Raw genomic sequence first — 23,228 nt, 5'->3', positions numbered from 1 at the left:
TGTGGTGCGACATGTAACCTGTAGTAAGCGTTCAGTGAATGTGGTTAAGTACAGGGTGGATGGGTAGAGGGGCGGATGGAGGCAAGGGTGTGGCTGCAGGAAACGGGTGAAGGGTAGCTGGTGAGGAGACTGGAGTTGTTGTTGTTTTTTTTTTCAGGGGCAAAAAAAAAAAGTTTCATTTATTTTTTTCTCTTCTTCCTCGTCTTTCCCAGCTACTCCTTTTACCAGGTCAGTTCCTTTCATTCTAAGGGACATTTGGTTTCCTTCCTTACTCTGTTTTATATAATAGAAGAAAGATCATAAAGAATAGTCCCATAGGCCGATCTCCTCGGGCACAGAGCAGAACCAAGAGCTTATCCTTTGTTTGTTGTTTGTGCCTTTCTGCTCAGATAGGGATGTAATAATGTGTTCATTATGGCAAGTGCCCGTCAGAGTCACACTTGTGTTCATAGTCATGCACGTATGCAAATAGACACCTGGGCCCAGCTGTTGCCTGTTCTTGGTTCTGTCTTGCTAAGCTATTTTTTTTTTTTTTTTTAGACCCTAATAGGATAGTGATGAAATGGAATCTGGCATCATGAGTTGGGAGCACAAAGCCTGGGTGAATTTGAGGCAGAGATGAAAAAGTCAGGGATGCCACATGGGAAGGACTCCTTGTGAGCTTGGTTCTCCCCATAACAGTCAGGATGGGAAGGAAAGACCATTGGATCACAGGAGTTGCACTGAGATGCCGTGGTCTTAGCCAACTGATGACATCTTTCCCAGCAGTGAGTCACCAAGTATTAGAGAGCCCAACGTGAACTTTGATCAGAGAAGTCTTACTTTCCCTGCCTTCTATATTAAAGGGTCACACTTTATTGCTTTTGGTGGGTGAAGGGGTATGCTTATTGCTTTGAGCAATCAATGGACTAATCCTGTCTCTTTATTTCACAACTGGGACTCTCAAGGCCCAGAAAAGATAAGGCACTTAACCAAAATCACCAAGGAACCCCTCCAGTTGGCTGAGGTTTGTTAGACTAGACCCCAGATTTTCTAAACCCCCTCACAACTACCTTTCCACTATGTCAATACAATATGCCCCTATGCCGTTTCAAAAACATCACTAAGAGCCAAAGTTGTACCCAGCATTAAACTAGGTGATAGGGAGACCAAGAGGAACTGGATATTGTCCTTGTGTTCAGCGAGCTCACAGTCTTCTACCAGCTGGAGGTTCATAAACAAACATTAGAACACACAGTGTGCTTAGTGCTTATAGGGACAAAAAGTATTAGGGGGTTTGCAGACCCTCCTGACTTTCCCATAAGATTACTCTGGGTTCAGATCAGTAATGACTTAACTCTGTCATCTTTTCCTCATCCTTGGGGTACCACAGAGTTGGAGAAACATGGGGAAGAAAAGCAACACGTCAGTATGTCTAGGTGTGGACCAGAATGGCAAAGAAAAGATAGGACGTCAACTTAGATTTAAATCATTGCTCTGGCCCTGCCAGGCTGATCTGGGCTCAGTCCCTGTCTCGCTCTGAGCCTCAGAATCTTCATCTGAAAAGTGGGAATATCAGTGCTTACCTCACATGTTGTTTGGAGAACAAAGAAGATGACAAACACGTAAAGCATGTGACCTCAAGGACCTCCACTCCAGTGCTAGAATAGAGGGCGCCCACAGACCATTGTGTCAAATTCTGATGAATGAGTTCTTACGTTTGATCCTGACAATTCTTGGGCAGATTACATTGTTTATATTGTACTGTAAATTATGTTTTTCATTACCTACTACTGGGAAAAGTAGGGGAAGTCTGCTCAGATTTCCTCATCATTTCTTCAAGTAAAACTGTGCCCGACCTTAGAGAGATGTAAGTGATCTCTCCCGTGGCTTTGCATACCCCAGCCTACAAGCATGTCCAGCAGCGTAGCCGCAGCTGAGTTGGGGAAAAGTTGGCTAGGTAAGTCTTTACAAACAGCAGAAGTGATAACTTGGCCAAGGGGGTGTTGGCATTTAAAGCCAGGTAGACAGTCTACAGGGGTTTTCAAAAGGATGAGCGATAGCTGAACAATGACAGGGCTATCCCCCACCTAATCCAGGATGCTAACAGGCCACTTTCCTTCTGCCTCTCTCCTGCCTTGCAGCCCTTCATGGGAGACAATTACTGTGATGCCATCAACAACCGAGCCTTCTGCAACTACGATGGTGGGGACTGCTGTGCCTCTACGGTGAAGACCAAGAAGGTAACACACCACCACCCTCCCACCCCCACCAGCAGCGCCGCCTGCAGACCTCTCCCACTTCCCAGCCTGGAGCCCCCTGCACAACCCATTGTCCTGGTGGTGTCAGCGTATGCCCCCAAGCTGTGATACATTACGTTTCTTTATTCTTTGAGACAGTAGTTGAGCTAATATCATGGACTAATCTTTGCAGATGTTTCCTTACCCTCAAAGCTTGGGGCCAGACATGGAAGCAGACAAATATAAGTATAATCAATACTTTTAGAATGGGAGGATAGAGCACTGGGAGGGCCTAGGCCAGGGGCTGGAGAAAGGCTCTACCAGGGGATCAGCACTGACACTGAAACTTAAGGGAGAAGGAGAAGGAGAGGGAAGGTGGCCAGGAAAAGATTTGGGGGCAAGAGACTTGCTTGTAAAATCCTAGAGGGAACTTGCGTCTTTGGGATGTATGGCTAAAATATAGGGGCAGAGAGAAGATGGGACATTGCTACCAAGGTAAGTCTTAGCCTTTGATTATTTTATCTCTCTGTAAAATTAGGGGGCGTGGTCTCGGTTGTGATTTTCTTCCTTTACATATTAGAGTTCAGCAGTAGTGAACCAGGTGTCTCGAGTAAAACAGGAACATTTGACTAGGGCGCATACCCACCACTCATGGAAGAGTGCCCCCCCCCCCACTTTCTTCCTGATGAGAGCTGGAACCCCAGCCGAGAGCTGGGAGAGAGGTGGTCAGACTGGCAGCCTGGGTTGAGGAGTGCTCTGGTGATGAATGACTTCATGGGGAGCTATTTCTGGTTTTGTACTCATCTACAATCTGAGCCAAAAAAATCTTTTGAGCTAATCTCTCTCTCCTTAAAGAAAGGGGAACGAACGGTGTTCCCGAGGCCGGTCATAGTCAGTCTTGGCGGGAGTGCTGTCAGTGATTATCGGGTCCAAACTTCTCACTTCCTAATGGGGTAACTGAGGCCCCTACAGGAAAACTGATTGGTCCATGGTAGCAGAGTGAGTGATAGAAACAGCAAGGTTTCTGGCTTGTTCAAAGTACCTTTATGTCGCACCATCCTTAAAAGAATTAGTTGCTTAGGAAAGAGGTTCTGGCCTTAGAATACGGGGATGGACGGGGCAAGACCTAAGGAGCACAGTCAGACTGTGTCTTTGATGACCAGCGCTGCTGGGGCTCCCTGGGGTCAGCTGGTCTTGCACGGGCAACCCTTCAGCATGCTCGCCCCCTCCCTTGATTTATTTATTAAACACCGAAAGTCAATACTTTCTGCTCAAATACAGTAGAATAAAATTCATTTCCTATTAATGAATTTTATCTTTCTCCAAATTATGAAACCACACATACTCTACTTTGTGGAAAATCCAGAAAGCAGAGAAAACAACAGAATCATTGCTTTTCTCACATCCCGGAAGTAGCCATTGCTTTTCCCTCTGCTATATCTTACTGTGTGTGTAAGCATGTGGGTATTTGTGCCTGCGTATACCTCGCAGCATTTCTCGTGCAGGATCCTGTGTTGTTCTGTTTTGCCTTAGCACAGGAAATCGTATACGTAAGAATGATCTGATATTATGATAAACTTTCCGGCGATCGTTTTTGCTCTGTTATTATTTATTAGAGGGTTGTGATGGATTATGATTTATGGAACCACTCACCTTAGGCAGTTCTTTCTAACTTGCGGGTTATTTCAGTTTCTCACCATGATAAATAACGAGGCTGGTGAATATCTTTGCAGGTAAATATTTCTCCAGCTCTGTTCTTCACAATTGCCATTTAGAACTGAAATGACGAGGATAAAAGGTGTGAGCATTTATAAGGCTCCTGACGCCTGGTGCCAAATGAAGACAGAGTACAATAGCGTCCGTTTCATTTGTGGGAGTCCGTTTTCGAAAGTCAATGGACAATGAAGTGTGTGTTTTAAATAGAAGTTTGGGTGGAATTATGATGCAGTAGTCACGTGACGCCATCCGTTGGCGCAAGAGCAGCTCCGATTAAAACAATTTTCCTACGAACTATAACTTTATATACAAAAACGTTAAAAAAAACTAATTTATTTTTATTGGGAGACTTCCTTAAATGGATTGCTGTTTCTACAGAGCGCGAGGTAGGAACATGAAGTCATGAGACTGAGCTTCAGGTGCAGATTCCAAAGAATTACAGTCACTTGAAAAAACATCTATGTACACCAAATGGCCATTTTGACCCTCTGCTCTTTCTGGGTTCAGTTGCAACAATTTCAGACGTCACGGCCCTTAGGTGCTGCCTCTTTAGGAAGGGACCAAGAGTTGTTTGTTCTTTGCTAGTTCTGAATATGCTTCTAGTCTTTTTTTTTTTTTTTCCCTTTCTTTCCTTTTCTACCCACATTATGTATGTAATTTTGGCTTTCGGGGTGAAAAGATCCCCTTCTTCCTCTTTAAATTGGTGATCCTCCATGTCGGCCGAGGCTGCACAATGCTGAGTGCCAAGCTTCCTTCACGCAGCGAGATGCGTGATCCTTGAGTGTCTGTGAGGGCTCAGCACTGTACCAAGCAGTGTACCCGGGGTCAAGTCCAGACAGACTGGCACCTGCCCCTGTGAAGTTCATGGCCCATTAGGGGAGCCAGGCCTTAGGCGATGAGGTGCCCAGCCAGGCACCGCAGTGCCTTTGTCAAGGGGCAGTAAAGGAAAGGTGCCGGAGGTTACGGAGACCAGTGTGAAGGTCAGGGAAGGCTTCCCTGAGGAAGCAATGTTTACACTGAGCCCTGAACAGTGAGTAGCTTTCCTGGAGAAGGTGAGTGGTGGTTGAAGACAGGCTGGGGAGGCCTGTGAGCACTATGTGGGAAATGTGGATGACCGGGCCTCCCGGCTTCTCTTCTGGTACATATGGCTGTGCCATAGTTGTTCTTTACTCACAGTGTTGGAGGCTTTCTTCAGATTTGAGATTCCTGGGAGTCTGACTTCTGGAGGAGAAAGGGATCTCAGATTAAGCTCATACTTCCTACCGTTTAAATTCCCCAGTTTGACTTCTAAATAGGCTCCCGCTTCTCGAATGCTTTCACACACTCTCTTGCACCCGCCCAACTCCACTTCCCGCAGTAGCTGGTTTATCGAGACAGCAGGTGGAGAAACAGAATGAAAGAGACACCCCTCGGTGAGTTGCTGCGGCTGTCAGACATCCTGCCAGACACGTGTCCTCCGTCAGCTTCTTGAATCCCCGTGGCCACTCTGACAGGTCATTGTCAGCCCCTGTGCCCAGGTGAGCCAGTGTGGGCTCAGAGCTCTCGCAGGACGGGCTTGAGTTCACTTGGCTGCAAGTGCAGAGATCCAAACACGAACCCAGGTCTGCCTGACGCACGAGCCCAGGTCTTTCTTGTGTGCAGGGCTGAGTCCTCCATGCGCCTGGGCCTGACCCTCCCAGTCCTGGTTGGAGACAATTCACCGCGAGCCCTGACTGCCAGGGAACCTTGGATACGGGACCCCTCCCCTTGGCAATGGTGAAAGTGGCTTTTCCCAGCAGCAAAGACAGGGTGGGGAGTGGCTGAGGCTCCCAGCCTTGCCAGCCATCCCTGATGTCCCAGACAGCAGTTTCCTCTGAGTGGAAAAAAGTCTTGGTTTCTGTCTCCAGATTCCCCAGCAGGAAGCCTCTTAACGGCAGGAGGGGGGCCAGAGGCTGGCTTCCGTCCTCTCATTCCCTGCTCCGTACTGCCGGTCCTGGTCAGTTTCTGCCTGAACTCCTGGCCCCGGGTACCCATCGTGGGGAGTTCCCTGCCCGCGAGCACATGGCCTGGCACTCAGAAGCTCACTGAAATGGCAGACTGGCTTCATGCACCTTCTTCAGTGATGGTCATGTCACCGGCGGAGCACATACTATGTGCCTGGCCGTGGTTGGGAGTCTCTGTGCCTATTGTCTCACTCTGAGACCCCAGAAAAACCCGACAAGGTCGACTCAGTGGAGGCTCAGAGAAGTGAACTCACTTGTACCGGGTGGCAGAGTTTGAGTGTAGGATCTAGGATTTCCGGGCTCTGAATGACCATCACTCCTGTTTATGGAGGGCTCGCCATGCGCCAAGCACCGTGGTGACTGCTATTGCATGTGTCATCTCTTTTCATCACACAGTCACCCTATTGTAGGTGGTGTCTTTTTATCCTCATTTTATGGCCAAGGCTGCTGAGGCTGAGAAGGGCTGAGGTCCCACAGCCAGCAAGTGGTAGAGCTGAGAGGGGAACCTCGTGAACCTAAGCCACGAGGCAGTCGCCTCTAACCCCTGTTGTAAACATCTAGTTGTTTATAGCTTGACGTAAACATCGAACTTGCATCTTGCCCAGGCATTTTGCCCTTCCCCTGGTGGGTGGGCTTCTTCCTTCCTCGTTCGCCTGGACAGGAGTCCCGGGTATGAACTCAAGGCCAAGGGGCAAGCACACAGCATCTTCTCCCAGACGACCTTCTAGCCAACTCTCTCACTTAACCTCTTCCCAGTCTCCGGGCCTCAGGCCTCCTGGTCATTTGGCCCAGAATGATGTCTGTCTGCTCCCTTCCTCCTCCTTTCCTTGTTTGTCCAGACACCAGCTGTTCCCCACATCTGCTTTGTGGGGTGACCTGGGCCCGGCTGGCAGACAAGAGCAAGACAGTGCAGGAAACTCCGTCTGACAGGGGTGACCGTTTTCCCATCCAGACACCTGTCTGCAGCACGAGGCAGACAGGAAGGGGCAGGACCCAGCTTCTCAGCATGTCAGTTTATTATTTTCCTGTTGGAGCCTTGAGGAGTCTCGAATACAGAGCAGATTTCCAGAATGGTTGCTTCAATGATTTACCCTCATAACAACAATGAAAAAATTAATTCATAACTGGAATCATCCTAAGGAAGCATGTATTAGAGCTTTAAGGGAAGAAGGGGAAACAGCCTTAATTCATTCAACATAGCAAGGTTTTGTAAGGCGGGGTGGCCTGGAACACTACTTCTGGTCGTGTTTTAGACAGCTGCTAAGAGACTGATTCTGGACAATGTCTGGGAAGTTGGGGTGTAGTCCCAGCCCTGTGACTTAGTTCTGTGACCCTGGGCAGGCCCGGCTTCCCTTTGGTTTTTATCTGTTGACATTTGGATGATATTCATGTCTAAGGATTCTCCGTGTGGCATTGGTGAGAACCTGCCGGCTATTTGGGACAGGGACCAGTAAAGATTAGGAAGAAATTCATCCCAGAAATGTCTCAGCACAAGATGGCATGCCTAACTGATGACATTAAGTGTAGGGTTGTAATATTTATTTGCTAAATCTAAGTGAAAATGGAGTTTTGTAGGAAAGGACCTTATACCCAGACATAGCCCACTGGCCTAAGGAGTCTAGTCATTCTAGTCATTCTAACAATCGTTAGGTGAACGGCAGCCTTCCACGCTGCTGGCTGGTCCAAGCTAAAGGGTGGTGTATTAGGCTGCAGAGCTGGTGGTGTCCATCGGTACCTCTTAGACCTTAAATTAGCAACCAGAACGGTCCTCCTAAAGCAAGTCTCGTGGTATCACACCTCTGCGCAAAGCCCTTCAAGTGTCTCCCCATCTTACTCAGACTAAAAACCAGGCCTCCCAATGGTCTCTAAGGCCGTGTGTGTCCTGCCTCCCCCCAGCACTTCTCTGACCTTACCCCCTCCCATCAGTACCTTCCCTCACTTAACTCCAGCGGTCCGGCCAGGTGTCCGCCTATCTTACAGACCTTGTCACTGGCTCCTCGCTTAGCCGAGAACATTCTTCTCCATTCATCCACATGACTCATTCCCTCACCTCTTCCAAGTCTTTGCCCAGGTGTCAAGTTCTCAATGAACTCCATCCTGACCACCCACCTTACATTTTCCCTGGCACTCATGCACCCATTTGTTTTGGATTCCACTTTTCTTTCTTTTATAACCCCGATCACCTTGGCATACACTATAAAAATGTATTTATTTTCTCGTAATCCCTACCCCCTTGCTGACCCAATGGAAATTTTGTGAGGTCAAGAATGTGCATCTGTTTGTTCAATACTGTATCCCTACTTCCGAAGTACCCCCCTGTTGAGCACTTGCTATGTGACAGACGCCGTTCTAGGCCACAAGCAACATGGACCTGGTCCCAGCAATGCTGAGTTCATGTCTTGTGAACTAGTGGCCACATGTTTACAGTATATTAAGTGCTAACAGAGATAGAGCCAGTGAGGAGAGTCAACAAAGCTTCCTGCAGAAGGAAACACCCAAGGTGAGACATGAAAAGCATGGTAGGTCTTAGCTAGGTAAAAGGGGTAGGGGGTGGGGGACCAGAGATTAGGATGCGAGAGAAAAGAGTATTTCTGGCAGAGGACACATTCTGTGCAAAGGCCCTGACATAAGGAAGCATATTAAGGAGACCACAATTCCCTGACTATGGCTAGAGCACAGAATGAGAAGGGATGTAAGTAGTAAGAGGTAAGAAAATGAGCCTTGAGCAGGCTTTTAAAACCAAGCCAGGGAATCTGAGCCTTATCCACAGAGCGTAGGAGTGTTCAATGATTCTAAGCACTGAACTAGTCTAGAGGATCCTAGAAGGCTTCATGGAAGAGGGGCTGGACATATTTACCTTGGAAGATTAGTAAAAGACAACAGGAAGATGACTAAACAGACTGCACTAATTCTTCCTTGTCCCAAAAAATCACTGGCTTCTGGAGTGTTGTGATTTTCCCTATTTGAGGTGTAGCTTTGGCTTTTTCATGTGGCTGAATTAGACACTCATTTTCATTTGACCCAGAGGTATCTTCCTCATAACCACTGTCAACATCATGACCACCATCACCACCATTTACTGAGCATACCTTATATGCCATGTACCATGCTAAGGGCTGTATTTGAATTTTATACTTTATCTGAAATATTTCCAATGGGCAGGACTATTACTACCTTCATTTTGCAAATAGACCAAAGCTCCCCAAAGGAAAGTAACTTGCCTAAGAGCACACACTAAGTCACTAACAGGGAAAGGAATCAAACCCAAATCTCATTCCTTTTTCTCCACCTTGCCCTCCCCTGATCCACATTTCAACAAGACTGCACTCACGGACTCTTCCATGCCCTGTGCCAGGCTGGTATCTATCCTATCTCCAAGGAGCTCACGAGAAGTCCTTGTACTTGACGTCACACCTTGGTCTACCATTAACACGATGAGGTCCCTGGGACTCAGAGTGGTGGAATGACTTGCCCAAGCTCCCACAGTGGGCGGATGGACAGTCAGGCTTTCTGACATTTGGCATAGGATACGTCTTGCTCCCCACAGTGCACATACTCTACTTGTGACCTCCCTGTTGAGTCTGAGTCAGAATCCCGCCCCTGCCTGCCTCCCAGCATCAGAGGACCTGCAGCCAGGGCCTTGTGGTGCATTTGCCTGGGCTGCATTCCTGAGCCGCTCACACACACACACACCACAGATGGAGGTGTTATCCTGGGCAACTCACCCAGAGGAGAAACCCCTGTGCCTAAGCACCATCTCCAGCACAGAGGGAAAAAAGGAGAGAATCCTGGCCTTTAGTCATTGACCTGGGCTTATTGACAGAATCCTAGAGTGGGTGGCCAAGCCATTTATGGGATAGCCTAGCCACATGGTGCTGGGAATCCCAGATGTAAACTGGCCACCACAGCGTTTGTGCTGTGGGTGGTAGGTTTCCTGGGGAGGCCATCTGGGGGAGACAGTGGGAAGCTGCTTGGGGAATCAGGGAATCTGGGAATTGGGCTCAGAGCTGACTTTACCAGGATGTGGCCCTTTTTTCTGTGCCTCAATTTATTCCTCTGTCAAAAGGGGACCCTGACTGCCAGGGGGGTCAGTACCAAGGAGTGGTTACAAACAAGGATTCAGATCACAGGCCACCTGCCAGCCGAGTGACTTACCTCTGTGCCTCTTACCTTCCTGTAAGAATGGAAAACGGGGCTAGCAAGAATAGCTACCTTATTAGGGCTGCTGGGAAGAGTGAGTGAGATAATGCATACTGGGTTAACTCAGCCAGGCACATAATAAAGGGATAAAAAGCTATTGGCTGTAAAAAGACAAAGCAGCAGTCAGCCCAGCAAGGTTGTGAAGGAGGAGCCTTCTTACTCTCCTGGCTGAAAAGCTCTCAGTGTTCAGAATGGACTTTAGAATCCTACGTCTGCTAGTTACTGATGAGTAATGAGGCCTGGGGCAAGTTTGTTTGTTCTAAACATTCTGAATCCTCTATTTTCTCATCTGCAAGATGGGTCACTAACAACAGTAGCCTCATGGGGTTGTGTGCAGTGGACTAGCCAGCAGGTAGGAATTACCCGGCATGTGGAAGGCCCTCAGGAAGTACGTGTGTGTGTGTGTGTGTGTTAAAGTGGTATTCATGGGTGTGCACCTGCCTCTTCCTGGCCAGACTAAGGAACACCTGGGAAGTGGCTAGAGCTGCTAGTCTCTATCCTTCTGCTCCCACTCGTAGGCCCTTGATCAGGGAGGAAGCTTGTGACAAGAGGAGACCCTGGGGCAGGCTCTGAACAGGCAGTTTGCTAAGACTCGAGAGTCCGGCAGGCAAACGGAACAAGACGCTGTCCGTCTCCTCTGCACGAGGACCTCTGTGAGCTGTTTGGAGACATTATTGCATTGGCTCCTCACCAGAATGCAGTGAGGTTTTTCCGAGGACCCTTGCCTTCCAGGTGGGGAGAAGAGTCCGCAGGGGGCCAAAGGACTTGCCAAAAGTCAAGCAGTGCCTGTGTGGAGCCCACACCAGAACCCAGGCTTGTCTGCCCCCTAAACTCCTAGCAAGGGCTCAGGAGAGGCAGCTGCATGTACAAGCAGGCAGGGGGGATAGGGAGGCTGCAGATCCACCTCCTGGGACCAGGCCTTCCAGACTCTGTTATATTCTGACTGGGGTTCCTTCCCTCAGTTTCCAGACATTCTTTGGGAAAATGTTGAAACTGCCTGGGTTAACCGAGGGAGGGAAGAGAATGGTCATACCATGCGCACTTGGCCAGGATGGCCAGACTGGCCAGAGAAGCTAATTGGTGGTGGGACTTTCCCAGCTGATGACTTTGGAGAAGCTGAAGGAACCGGGGATGGCAGAAAGGGGAATGTGCAAGACAGGGTCTGTGAGAGAAAGTCTCAAGTCCTGTATCCTTTCTGGCCAGGCCTTTTGTCTTCTGCTTTTTTTTTTTTTTTTTTTTTTTTTTTTGCTTAGGCTGAGAAGGATTTTTGGACAGTGGGAAGATCGAGACAATTAAAATTAAATCTTAGTGTACAGGTAGGGAAACTGAAGCCCAGAGAAAGGAAGTAACCTATACATAGTCACACAGTAAGCGAGGGTAACAGCTGAGGCTCCCCACCTTGTGTTCTGGGTATGTATGAATGCGTTCATTTGTTTCTCCGTTCATGGGTCCACTGAGTGCCTGTTATGTTATAGATAAAGTCCTGGGTCAGTAACAGATAGGCTCCCTGCCCCGACCGAGCTGGCATACAAGTACAGAGCATTTTAGGGCAGGAAGGGCTTCCGTGGGATGCTCCGATATGGCATCTTTGCCATCTTTGGATGCATCAGCGCCATCTTTGGTCAGACCAGTGGGGGGGGGGGGGGGCGTGACATCTGAGATGAGATGTGAAGCGTGGAAGACGAGCTGGCCAGGAAGGAGCAGTGAGGGCAGAGGAATGGTGAAGGCTGGACACTTGCTCAATGGTGGTTCTTTGTGTGGGCTGGTCAACAGTGTTTGGCCAGCCGACGGAGGAAAGGCCAGACTCAGAGACAATGAGGCAACATTAATCATCTACACAACCTCCTGAATGTGTGTTCTATCACAGAAAGCCTCGTCAGTTCAGTAATTCCAGTTAAAATATCGACATAGTGTAATTATGCTTTTGTAAGGTATACAACAGTGATCTCTTACTTTGGTATCAATTTTTCAATAAAGTTTTGATTATTGCCCCCCCCCCAAGGGTAGGAAAACACTTGGAGTATTGGAGGAACCAAGAAGTAAATAAGCCACAGAGAGGGAGAGGGAGAAGGGACCAGGAGAGATCTGAGAAGTGGGCCTTGATTTCATGGTAAGGACTTTGGGTCTTATTCTAAGAGATCTGCTCAGTTTTTGCCATGTGAGGTACAGCAGAAAGTATGAGCACTAAATCAGAGTGAAACCATCTCTGAGGGGTCATGGAGATGGAGAGAATTGTGCACAGGATGTAGGAGGTGACTAGATCATTCTAATGCTAGAATGTGGGCAAGGACAGGAGAACAGAACAGATACAGTGATGGGTTGAGTTGAAGACAAAGAAGCTGCTGAAGTCAGGAAGGTGAGAGAGAGGGACAACAGGCAGAAGAGGTGTCCCCAGATGGCGAAATGAGAGCTGATTCAGCACATAGATATTCAGCATCAGGCATCTCCTAGGGCTTCTGGATGTGTATTCTTGTTTGATCTTCGCAACCATACGAAATACAGTGTTTTTAAAAATCGCCCTTTTATAGATGTAGACGCAAAGGATCAGGACAGTGGAGGGATTTTCCCAAAATTGTTCAGTGACTACAAGTCAAGGTCTCCTGGCTCTCATGATGGTACCCTCCCCACTTGACCTCAGTTACTGGATTTAGACTTGGCTCTGCCTTCGGTGTCCCCACTTGGACCAGGGGATTTCCTTCTTTGTCTCTTCCAATTCTAACATTCTCTGCTTCTCCTAGAGATACCGAGGTTGTGGAACATACTGTAGATGGGAAGGCACAGCCTCCACCAAGACATGATGACTGGGAAGTAAATGTCTTGAACAGGGGACAGCAAGTAGTCCTAAGCAGAAGGACAGGCATGGCATAGAAGGAGCATCTGTAAGAATGCTTCCTGATCTTGTGACTGCTGTATGACTTTAACTTGAGGGAACAGAGTTGTGCTAGTCATGCGTATAGTGAAAGGGTCAGTAAGAGATGGAGAAATGAACATTCATTCATTCGATGGCTCAGGCCCTGAGAAAACAAGAAAGAACAAGACTGACGTGGTTCCTGTCTCACTGAGGGAGAGATGAGGAGATATGTGTCGTGTCGTTTGATTGAGCTAAGTGAGGAGCATATGCCCAGAACTAGGAGCTACATGATTTTCGTCTGTTCCCTTATCCTCCATCACAACCTCAAGAGGTGTTTGCTTTCATTATTCCCATTTAACAAATGAATTAACTGAGGCTTGGGGAAGTGCTTGCATGCTCAAGGTCAAAGGAATGTCAAGGAGTAGATGAGAGAGCTGGGGCTTATACTTTAATCTCCCCCTTTTCAATTATTGCAAAATTGCAGGACCGAGAGAGAGGGAGAAAGGGAGGGAAGGATAGAAAAGAGGGAGGGAAGGCAGGCCAAGAAGCAGAGAGAAGAGTTTGATACAGAGAATGAGTCCACAAGCTGGGAGAACAAAGATGTTCTCAGGGATGGTGTGAGCACTTAGAGACCCTGCCTAGGCAGGAGGCGAATGAGGTCATTAAACCCATCTGCGCAGATGGGAGACCCTCTGGGAAAAGTTATATGCAAATATCATGATGCAATGAGGTGAAATCTGAAATCCGCTTGCGTTAGCTCAGGCTGGGGCTCAAGCAGGGACTGCAGTGTGCTCTTTGGAAAGGTCATCGGCTGTGTGGAGAAGACATTTGTTCTTTCAGTTTCTAGAAAGGAAAGCCAGCTCAAGGTCACAGAGCATGTGAAGGGATGGATAGGGACCAAAATTCAGGCTCTTCCCCCACTGTTTTGTTTGTTTGTTTGTTTTTCCTTTGAGAGAGAGAACGAGAGAGAGAGAGAGAGAGAGAGAGAGAGTGTATGCACTTGAGGAGGGGGGAGGGGCTCAGATTCCATGCCCAGCACAGAGCCCTACATGGGGCTGGGTCCGGAGACCCTGAGATCATGACCTTAGGGGGAATCAAGATTCAGATGCTCAACTGACTGAGCTACCCAGGCGCCCCACCCCACTTTAAAAAGTTGTGTGTGTGTGTGTGTGTGTGTTTAATTTTTCCCCAGCTTTCATAAGTGGATAGCAAACCATGTTGCATACGTCTCACCCTTTCTTACTCAAAATCTGCTCCTGAGAGCCTTCAAACCAAACCTTATGCAAAATCTCTAAGTGAAATGTCCCCCACCCAGAGCTCAGGCTCCTGGACAGCAGTCTGAGCTTGCTGGGACATGCTCTTGTTGTTTTCACCCTTGCCTCCCCAAATCAAAAATCCCAGCATACGTCTGTCTTTCTTAAAAGACACCTTCATATACCTTCTTTCACTGGGCCACCCCAACGGCCCTGGAAGTTAAGTATTCCGCTCTGCCGGTCTCGCCAACCAGCTCTGGCGCAGAGCATTACAATTTTCCACCCATGAGTTCCTTCAGCCCTTGGAGTTCCCAGGGCTAGGTAGGGCTGAGATATACCCATTCTACAGCCGGGAACCTGGGGCTCAGGAGTAGCTTGCCTATACTAAATATCATGTCTGTCACCTGTTTCTTTGGGCAACTGCCTGCCCCTTTCAGAGAGCCTCAGTTTCCCTGTCTGTAAAAGGTGATTGTTTTAGTACCTATCTTACAGAGTTGACTGACCCATCATAAATGCCCTTGAAAATGAAAGCTGCTGTTCTAATGATTTTGATAAAAGTTATGACAGGGCTAGCCAGAAGCAGAGGTAGGACTTGAACTTCAATCTGCTGCCCACCCCACCCCCTAGTCCAGTCACTGTCCTGCTCTGCACTGCCTCTCTGAAAATTACTGTATCAGACCCCACCCTCTGGCTCACATCTTTTTTCTTTGTCTCTGCAGGTCACCCCCTTCCCTATGTCCTGTGACCTACAAGGTGACTGTGCTTGTCGGGACCCCCAGGCCCAAGAACACAGCCGGAAAGACCTCCGGGGGTACAGCCATGGCTAAGGAAGAACAAGGAGTTGACAAAGAATTCCCAGCGCCAGGACCCGCATCCCTTTGGTATTGATTTCACAGTCAGCTGCTCAACGGAATGGCCTCCCCACACCAGGGATCCTTAGCACCCAACCGGTCTGCCTTTAATTTCACCCAGGAAGGACTCATAGTAGGGGCGCATGAACCAAGTCTCGCCATGTTGGATGAGGAAATGGAATCTCATCCCAAAGTCTTAGAAGGATTGCATATACAAGTGTGCAGTCCCAGAGCCTACAATTTTCATCATTTGTCACACAACCACAGCAAGAAACATGTTCTATATTTAGGAGTGTGCACATATGTGGTTAGTACACACGCATGCATACGCACCCAAACAAACATCTGCGTGAGGGCAGTTTGGGAGACTGAGCAGAGAGAGACTGGAACATACTCAGTCTTTCCTTTCCCAAGCTCCTAGCCAATAATGTCCTTGGGAGAAGGAGAGTTGCAGAAACTGCCAAGGCCAAGTGTTGAGATGTCAAGATAGCTTGCACTCGGAGGCTTGGAACATGTAGGGCATGCACAATCGTGCAGTCCTTTGGGATTAGAAGTGAAATGGTCTCTGACCACCTACCTTCTAGGGAAGTAGAACCCAGGACGAGGTAAAGAATCCAAGGTAGGCAAAGCCCCCAAATTCTTCTGCTGCCATGGGGGATTTTACCCCAACTCCAGGGTTTGAGGCCAAGCTGGAAATGGCATAGGGTTGCAGTGTCAAGGTATTATAACAGCCCCCTGCTTGAGGCCATAATACCCCTCCAGAACCTACCCATTCCCCCAGTCTTGCCTTGGGACCACATTCGCTGCTACTTTTCCTGCTGCTCTATCCTATACATTGAGAACCCCCAAGATGGTAGGACCAGGTTAGGAAAAACCCCACACAACCAAACAGTCTGCCTTAAAAGTGACCCGCATTTTACCACAGCTCCTCACTTTTTAGCCCTTCTGCAAGAGAGAAATCGTCATTGGCCCACATGGTGAGAAGTTAAATCCCCCATGGGTGGGCTTCTCATCCGGAAAGGGAGTAGAGGGACTGGAGTTGCTGAAATCCTCACTGAGAGTCCAGAATGTCTGAGCCAGTGTTAGATTTTATAATCCACGTGGACCAGTGTTAAATGTCTGTGATATTGGGGCCACCCAGAGACTGCTGGGATAGTGCAGACTCTTGAGTTATTATTTTCATCCAAGCTTCCCTGGCCCTCTGGGTTAGATCAGGCTTTGGTGCTGAGGACCTCACTATGGCCCCGAGAAGCTATAATTCTAGAACAGAGAATCATCTTGGGTAGGATCCATCTAAACTATGTTCTCAAGGGCTGTCAGAGGGAAGCCCAAGAGTTCACAGACTCAGTCCCCACCAACCCAACATGATCATCATCTTCCAGCTACCAGGACACCCATCCAGACTTGTGGTTGGTGAATCCGTCCCTCTTTCCCATGTTTAGCTTCTGAAAGTTGAGAGGAAGGTAGTCCAGTGCACATGGAAGCCCCTACCTCACTGGGGTCCTCTTTGCCTGTTGCACCAGTTACTTATCCACTCCTTTCGAATTAATATGGGAAGAAATTAATACAGAATGAGGGAGCAAGAATGGTCAAGCTGGACATAATCTCTGAGACCTGGAACTGAGACAGTGAGGCAATGGGAGGGTATCACACAAAGACTGCTGTAAATCAAGTCATCTCAAATCTAATGAAAACAATCAACAAAAACAAAGTCTAGCACGGGACTGGGAAACCCCAGGCATACGTGCTGACCCTCTTCATTCCTGCACATGAGGCAGGTGCTGTTCGTCAGTCATAGTCCTTTTCCCTATGGGGACCAAAAATAATTTCAGGAACCTTCTTAGGTTACTCCCAACAGCTGCTGACCAAGAACACTTGAGAAGCCAACATACCAAGGTGCTTTTCGCACAGGTGCCCACCGATTAGGATGTAGGGCTTAGATTTGCATGACTCGTGCCCTATTCCAAACCCTGAGATCAGGTTCCAGAATGGAGAGGCTGCTACCATGGTTAAGGACAGGCTCAAATCATTTAGTTTCTTTTACACACTCATATCTCATGTATATCCAGAGCATTTTCTTGTAGTTGAGAGGGCCAATCTTAGCAAAATAATCATAAAAAATGGAAGAACTGATTCCGTTTTGTACTCTTTCTGGTACCTTAGAAATCTTGCCAACTAGTAATGCTCCTCTCTTGCCCTAGCTGAGTTACCAACGTGTGTGGTTAGCTGACAAGACACGAACCAAGGAAGGTAACTGTGTGGGCCCTCCCAGTTGCTCTATCACAAGAATAAGTAGTCCAAAAATCCTTGGACACCCAAAGATGCCATCGCTGATAATAGGGTTGCAGGAACCACAGAAAAACCTCACCAGCTTCCCTTCCATTGACCCGACCCTCATCCTCCTTCTTCCTTCTCCCTCACCTGGTCTGTGCCCACACTCTCCAGCTGAGCAAAGCTTCCTAGAGGCTGACTTCTATCTTCCAACTCATGGACTGAGTCAAGTAAGGAGCCACCCAGTCTCCTCCTGACCATCATTCAAACCTGTTACTCATAAATTCATATTTGCCAAGGATATTATTCAAGACAGGCTACTTGATGAATGGCCAGCCTCATGCCCACAGGGAAGGTCCTTCTCAAAACTTAGTGAAAGAGACTTCATTCTATTCATGCAATGCACTGATTTCTGGCTTCCTTTTCATTCTGGGAATAAACTCATTGTCTTATCCCTTCAATTATCTCCTGTTTAGGATCATGGAGTACTCACAAGGAGGCAGGTTGACCTGTTGTCTATCAGCAGCTCAGGGGCTCTAAAGCAGATGGGGATTCTGGGTCTGCAAAAGTATTAGCCTGTTGGCAGCAAGAAAGAAAAGAGGAGGAAGACAGTTCTCCAAACCCTGTCTTGGGGAACCTTTCCAAGCCACAACCCTAACTGCATGCCCAGAGGACTTGTACTACCCCCATATTCTGTGCCAACCACCTCTTAAGGGAAGGCAGTCCCTGGGAAGTCCATTTTAATGGCTGAAATAGGGTGTTAAGAAAGGGAGTGATCGATGGTCATAAAGAGCAGGGCTGTGAAGACGGAGGGTATCAGCTGCTACTCCTGCCTTCAGCATGTTGAGTTACTGCCTAGACAGTTCTCTTGGTCTTTTTCCCACCTTGGCCCATGCTTAAATGCTATTTGTTGAAAATAATTCTTTGAGACAGATTTCAGCTACCTCCCTTCCAGGTTCAGTTTAACTTGGTTGTAACTGTCAATTTGTGATAGGTCTTACCTGTGTTTTAAAAAGAAAAAGAAAGAAAGAAAGAAAAAGACAGGAAGGAGGAAAGGAAGAAAGAGAACCATAAATCCAAGTTAACCGTTTTAGGGTTTTTGTGTTTTGTGTGTGTGTTTGTTTGTTGTTTGTTTGTTTGTTTTCTGGAACTACTTCAAGTGGGAACATAAAAGGAGAAATTAATGGTAACAAAGCTGTACAGATAGAGATTGATAGAAGACAAAGAGATGAAAAGGAAATAAAAATGCATGATTTAAAATAAGAATTTAAAAAAACAACAACACTATTTTTGTGCTTCCTAAAGGGAACTCTTTATTCTACAGGCTGAGTAGATAGACACAAGCACCAAAATTTTCCTAGCAGGAGACATAAAGCGGGATTTTATAATACTGGTATTTTCTGTACATTGTGGTAGAGTCCAGGAAATAAGGCATCCTCTCCCTTGATACGTAGTTGTGGTTTGGGGAGCATTTTGTCTATATGTTTGGTGGCAATCGGTGGTAGTAGGGCGTGGGGAGGGCTTGAAATCAGTTTTACCTGATATTAAGGGGACATAGTATGTTGTGCTTTTCACGTTATAAAATGTTTGTATTTACCAGTAGAGCACTGGGCTTTCTAAAGACTGCACTTAGAATCACACTGCACGGTCCACTTTCCTAAAAAGCTGCTACATGACCAGACAGGTAATCCCCCTGGTTTCTGAGAAACAACACAAAAACAAACCAAGCAAAACAGCAACCATAAAAACGAAAGAACCAAGGAATAAAAGCCTATTCTTTTAACTTATTCAAGTTTTGCCAAATTCCTACCGATCGTTTGATCTTTCAAAGAATTGTAAAGATAGCCAAGAGAGGAGTTAGGTCTCTAGGGAAAGAACCTGGAATTCTTGACACCAGGCTGCAGTTGGCTAGTGATCTTGAACAAGTCAACAAAGAGCGTCTCCATTTGCCTCAGTTTCTCCAGCTGCAAAATGGGGATGATATTACTTACCTACCTCACAGTGGGATGGCAGGGGATGGTGAGGCCCTGAAGTTCTAAAGGGGCTGTGGCAATCTGTGAGAGACACAAAGTCCGTGGGTTACTTTTCAAGAATGCACGGGCCCAGTGGCCATTTATGAAAGACACGGAGTGCTCATTTGCTATTTCAAGGAATAAAGCTGGAATTCCTGGATTTTATAATCCACCTTAAGAGAGAGGCTTGTGTTTGGGAATATTTCACTCATAGGCAAATTGGATTTTCTCCCCCCTATTCTGGCCTTTACCAGTTCCAGAATTTGATTAAAAGCCCATTACATCTTCCAGTGTAAAAGTCAGTTTACTGTGTGGTCTATTCAAGACTTATGGGCCATTTCCAACCTCACAGAGGAAGGGAGTCACTAAAATCCCTCCTCCTTCTCAGACTTAAAATTCCACATCAAGTGTTCCATTAAAAGAAGATATGGCATTCTGAGTGCAAAAAACTCGGGGCTTCTTAAACCAATACACCAGCAGTCAGTGAGGAGAATTTTGAACAATTCTTGAGTTGCTTTCTTGGGTCTCTATAATCAATAACCTGTCCGCAGATATCTATCTATATAAAGATATTATATATAAATATAAATTTACATATATATGCACATGTATATATAGTTGTACATATATGTGTGTATATATATACTTAAATGTAATATTTACAAAATAAAACTGTGATCTCGTCTAGAGAAAATGTATTCATATTACAAACTGCTCTTCCATATTTATGTATCATATTATGCCTTTTTATTATTGTTATAATTATTATGGGTATTTCTAATTATTATGATGTTGAAATCTGTTTGGCACCTTCTGGAAACAACCAAAAAAATGACTCTCTATTGAAGTGCTTAAAATCTGTTCTCATGAGAATTCTACTGGCCTACTACTATAAAAAAAAAAAAAGGAAAAAATCTAAACACCAAAAACAAAACACGATTCCAATCCTTTTTCCGTACCTCACGCGCATAAATTTGCTGCTCCTATTTTGGGTTTTTTTTTTTTTTCCTGTTTATGTGTTTTTATGGATCTAAGTTAAGTCTTTCAGCAATATATAAAATTGTAAATAGTAAACTTTATTTATTAAGAATGTCATCTTTTTTAATTTATATTTACACAATTGTTCATCTAATTTATTTTTTCTATACGGTTTTAAATACGCAGACATATTTTGCTGTCGTGATATTTTTATCCTGTTCTTGTGGATTTGTTTTTCCATACTGTTTTCTCTGGTCTCAATTACAGGTTGGATCTCACAAAAAAAAAAAAAATGATGTCAAAGACAAATATTTTGCCACTGTTGATTACTATACTTAAAATTCTATATTATGAAAATATATAATAGCTTGTATGCTTCAATATGTAGCAGTGTGGTTTCTGTCTGTTGGGGAAGTTGACTCTCCTATCGACACACTCATACAGAGGGAATCCCCGGGCCTCAAATGAGATCAATGGTAACATGAGGTTGAATTCAATATATACCCAATCTTCTACACAAATAATTCCTGAAAAACATCTATCTTTGCATATACTAAAACTGCAAAATATTCTCACATGTTAAAAAAAAAAAAGTTCTGTCTTCAGGGAACTGAAACAAATATCACTACCAGCTTTATCTAGCTTTTTTTTTTTAAGATTTTATTTATTTATTTGACAGAGAGAGATCACAAGTAGGCAGAGAGGTAGGCAGAGAGAGAGAGGAGGAAGCAGGCTCCCTGCTGAGCAGAGAGCCCGAAGCGGGGCTCGATCCCAGGACCCTGAGATCATGACCTGAGCCGAAGGCAGAGGTTTAACCCACCGAGCCACCCAGGTGCCCCTTTATCTAGCTTTTTGGATGATGTCTTCAACAATGTACTTCCAACATATTCTTTACTTTCGTTTTCTTTTTCTTTCTTGATAATTGAACTCTTAGTCATCTAGTCCATCCAATGAACCCGCAGCTCAAGTTGAAATTTTGCTGTTTCCAATCTGCCTACTGGATCTTGTTTTTCATCTTATCACCACTTAGTAGCCATGTGATCTTTGGAAAGTTATTCAATTGCTTTAAGATTTAGTTTTCCCATCTGTAAAGTGGAAATAATAAAAGGACCCATCTCATGCTGTTGTTGATGATAGAATTAAATGAAATAAATATGTAATGTTTTTAGAATTACAGCAGACAGAGTATATTAACTCTTGTTATGATGATGATGAGACGGGGTTGCTCATGACAACTATTTGTAATACACAAATTTTTTTTTAGATCTTTTTATTTTGTTAAGAAAATAAAACCAAGATGCATCAGAGCAGTCAGGCACTCATGCATGCATGGCCATGGAGTAAAGAGCTCCCCAAACACTGAGCTGTTGGCCAGTCAAAATATGTATTGATCTGCTGATACTTCAAAATTTTGAATCTGCACAAAAGGGCAGTTTGGGGACATCAAGGTGAATTATATGAAAGGATACGAGTAGAAAAGTCAAGAACTACCCCTAGTAGGTTTTCTGGACTCTCTGCACACAGTCCATTAAGAGACAGGAGGGAAGGCACCAAAGAGTAAAATCAAAGTCATTGCTAAATGCTGCTAGACAAATGGTTATTTCCAAAGAGAACTAACGATTAAAAAGAGAACATTTTCTTCAGTTCTTTTCAATTCACTGTGAAGACTGAAATAAGATTTAAAGAATAGTTTCATGAAAAGAGGCAAATATTTCCCAAAGAGAGAAAAAGTCTTCATATAGCTTTTTGGACTCCTTAGATTTGTCTGCACAGATTAAGTCATGGGGCAAAGATTTCTCTTGGTAGACAGAAGATAGGAATTCTAGTGTCCTCTCTCCTCCTCTAACCCTAACACACACACACACACACACACACACACACACACACACACACACAGAATAATGGAAACAGTTCACTGGGTTTTAGTTGCTTCATCTGTCAAATGGGAAAATGACTCCTTCTCACTTCAAAACAGGCAGGGACATTTACATCCTTTTATATTAACCCATCAAGAAACAGGCAGAAGACATGAACCAACATTTCTGCAAGGAAGAAATCCAAATGGCCAATAGACACATGAAAAAGTGCTCAACATCACTTAGCATCAGGGAAATACAATTCAAAACCACAGTGAGATACCATCTCACAACAGTCAGAATGGCTAAAATTAAACAGTTAGGAAATGACAGATGTCGGCAAGGATGCAGAAAAAGGGGAACCCTCCCCACTGTTGGTGGGAAGGCAAGCTGGTGCATCCACTCTGGAAAACAGTATGGAGGTTCCTCAACAAGTTGAAAATAGAGCTACCCTAAGACTCAGCAGTTGTAGTACTGGGTATTAACCCCAAAGATACAAATGTAGAGATCCGAAGGGGCAGGTAAACCTGAAAGTTTATAGTGGCAGTGTCCACAATAGCCAAACTATGGAAAGAACCTAGATGTCCATCAACAAATGAATGGATAAAGAAGATGTGGAATATCTATGGAATGGAATGGATTGGAATGGAATGGAATGGCATGGATACAATGGAATACTATGCAGGCATGAAAAAAACGAAATCTTGCCATTTGCAACAACATGGAACTAGAGGGTATTATGCTAAGCAAAATAAGTCAATCAAAGAAAGACAATTATCATATAATCTCACTGATACGAGGAATTTGAAAAACAAGACAGAAGATCATAGGGGAAGGGAGGGAAAAATGAAACAAGACGAAACTAGAGAGGGAGACAAAATGTAAGAGACTCTTAATCTCAGGAAACAAACTGAGGGTTGTTGGAATGGAGGGAGGGATAGGGTGGCTGGTTGATGGACACTGGGGAGGGAATGTGCTATGGTGAGTCCTGTGAATTGTGTAAGACTGATGAATCACTGATATCCTATCATGGAAATGA

General features: G+C 45.7%; 1 protein-coding gene across 1 annotated transcript in view; it reads left to right on the top strand.

The window, feature by feature from the left end:
• Window positions 1-20,714, top strand: part of PAPPA (pappalysin 1) — a 239,657-nt gene extending 218,943 nt beyond the window's left edge. The window contains exons 21-22 of the mRNA XM_046023823.1: window positions 2,124-2,222; window positions 14,941-20,714. Of these exons, the coding sequence (XP_045879779.1) occupies window positions 2,124-2,222; window positions 14,941-15,048 (207 nt within the window). The 3' untranslated portion in view covers window positions 15,049-20,714. The remainder of the gene's footprint in view (window positions 1-2,123; window positions 2,223-14,940) is intronic.
• The last annotated feature ends 2,514 nt before the right edge of the window (window positions 20,715-23,228 follow it).

The sequence above is a fragment of the Meles meles genome, chromosome 11 (genome assembly GCF_922984935.1).
Source record: "Meles meles chromosome 11, mMelMel3.1 paternal haplotype, whole genome shotgun sequence".
NCBI classification, from domain to species: Eukaryota; Metazoa; Chordata; class Mammalia; order Carnivora; family Mustelidae; genus Meles; species Meles meles.
The sequence above is the reverse complement of the archived record's forward strand: the minus strand, read 5'-3'. Positions and strand labels throughout refer to the sequence as shown.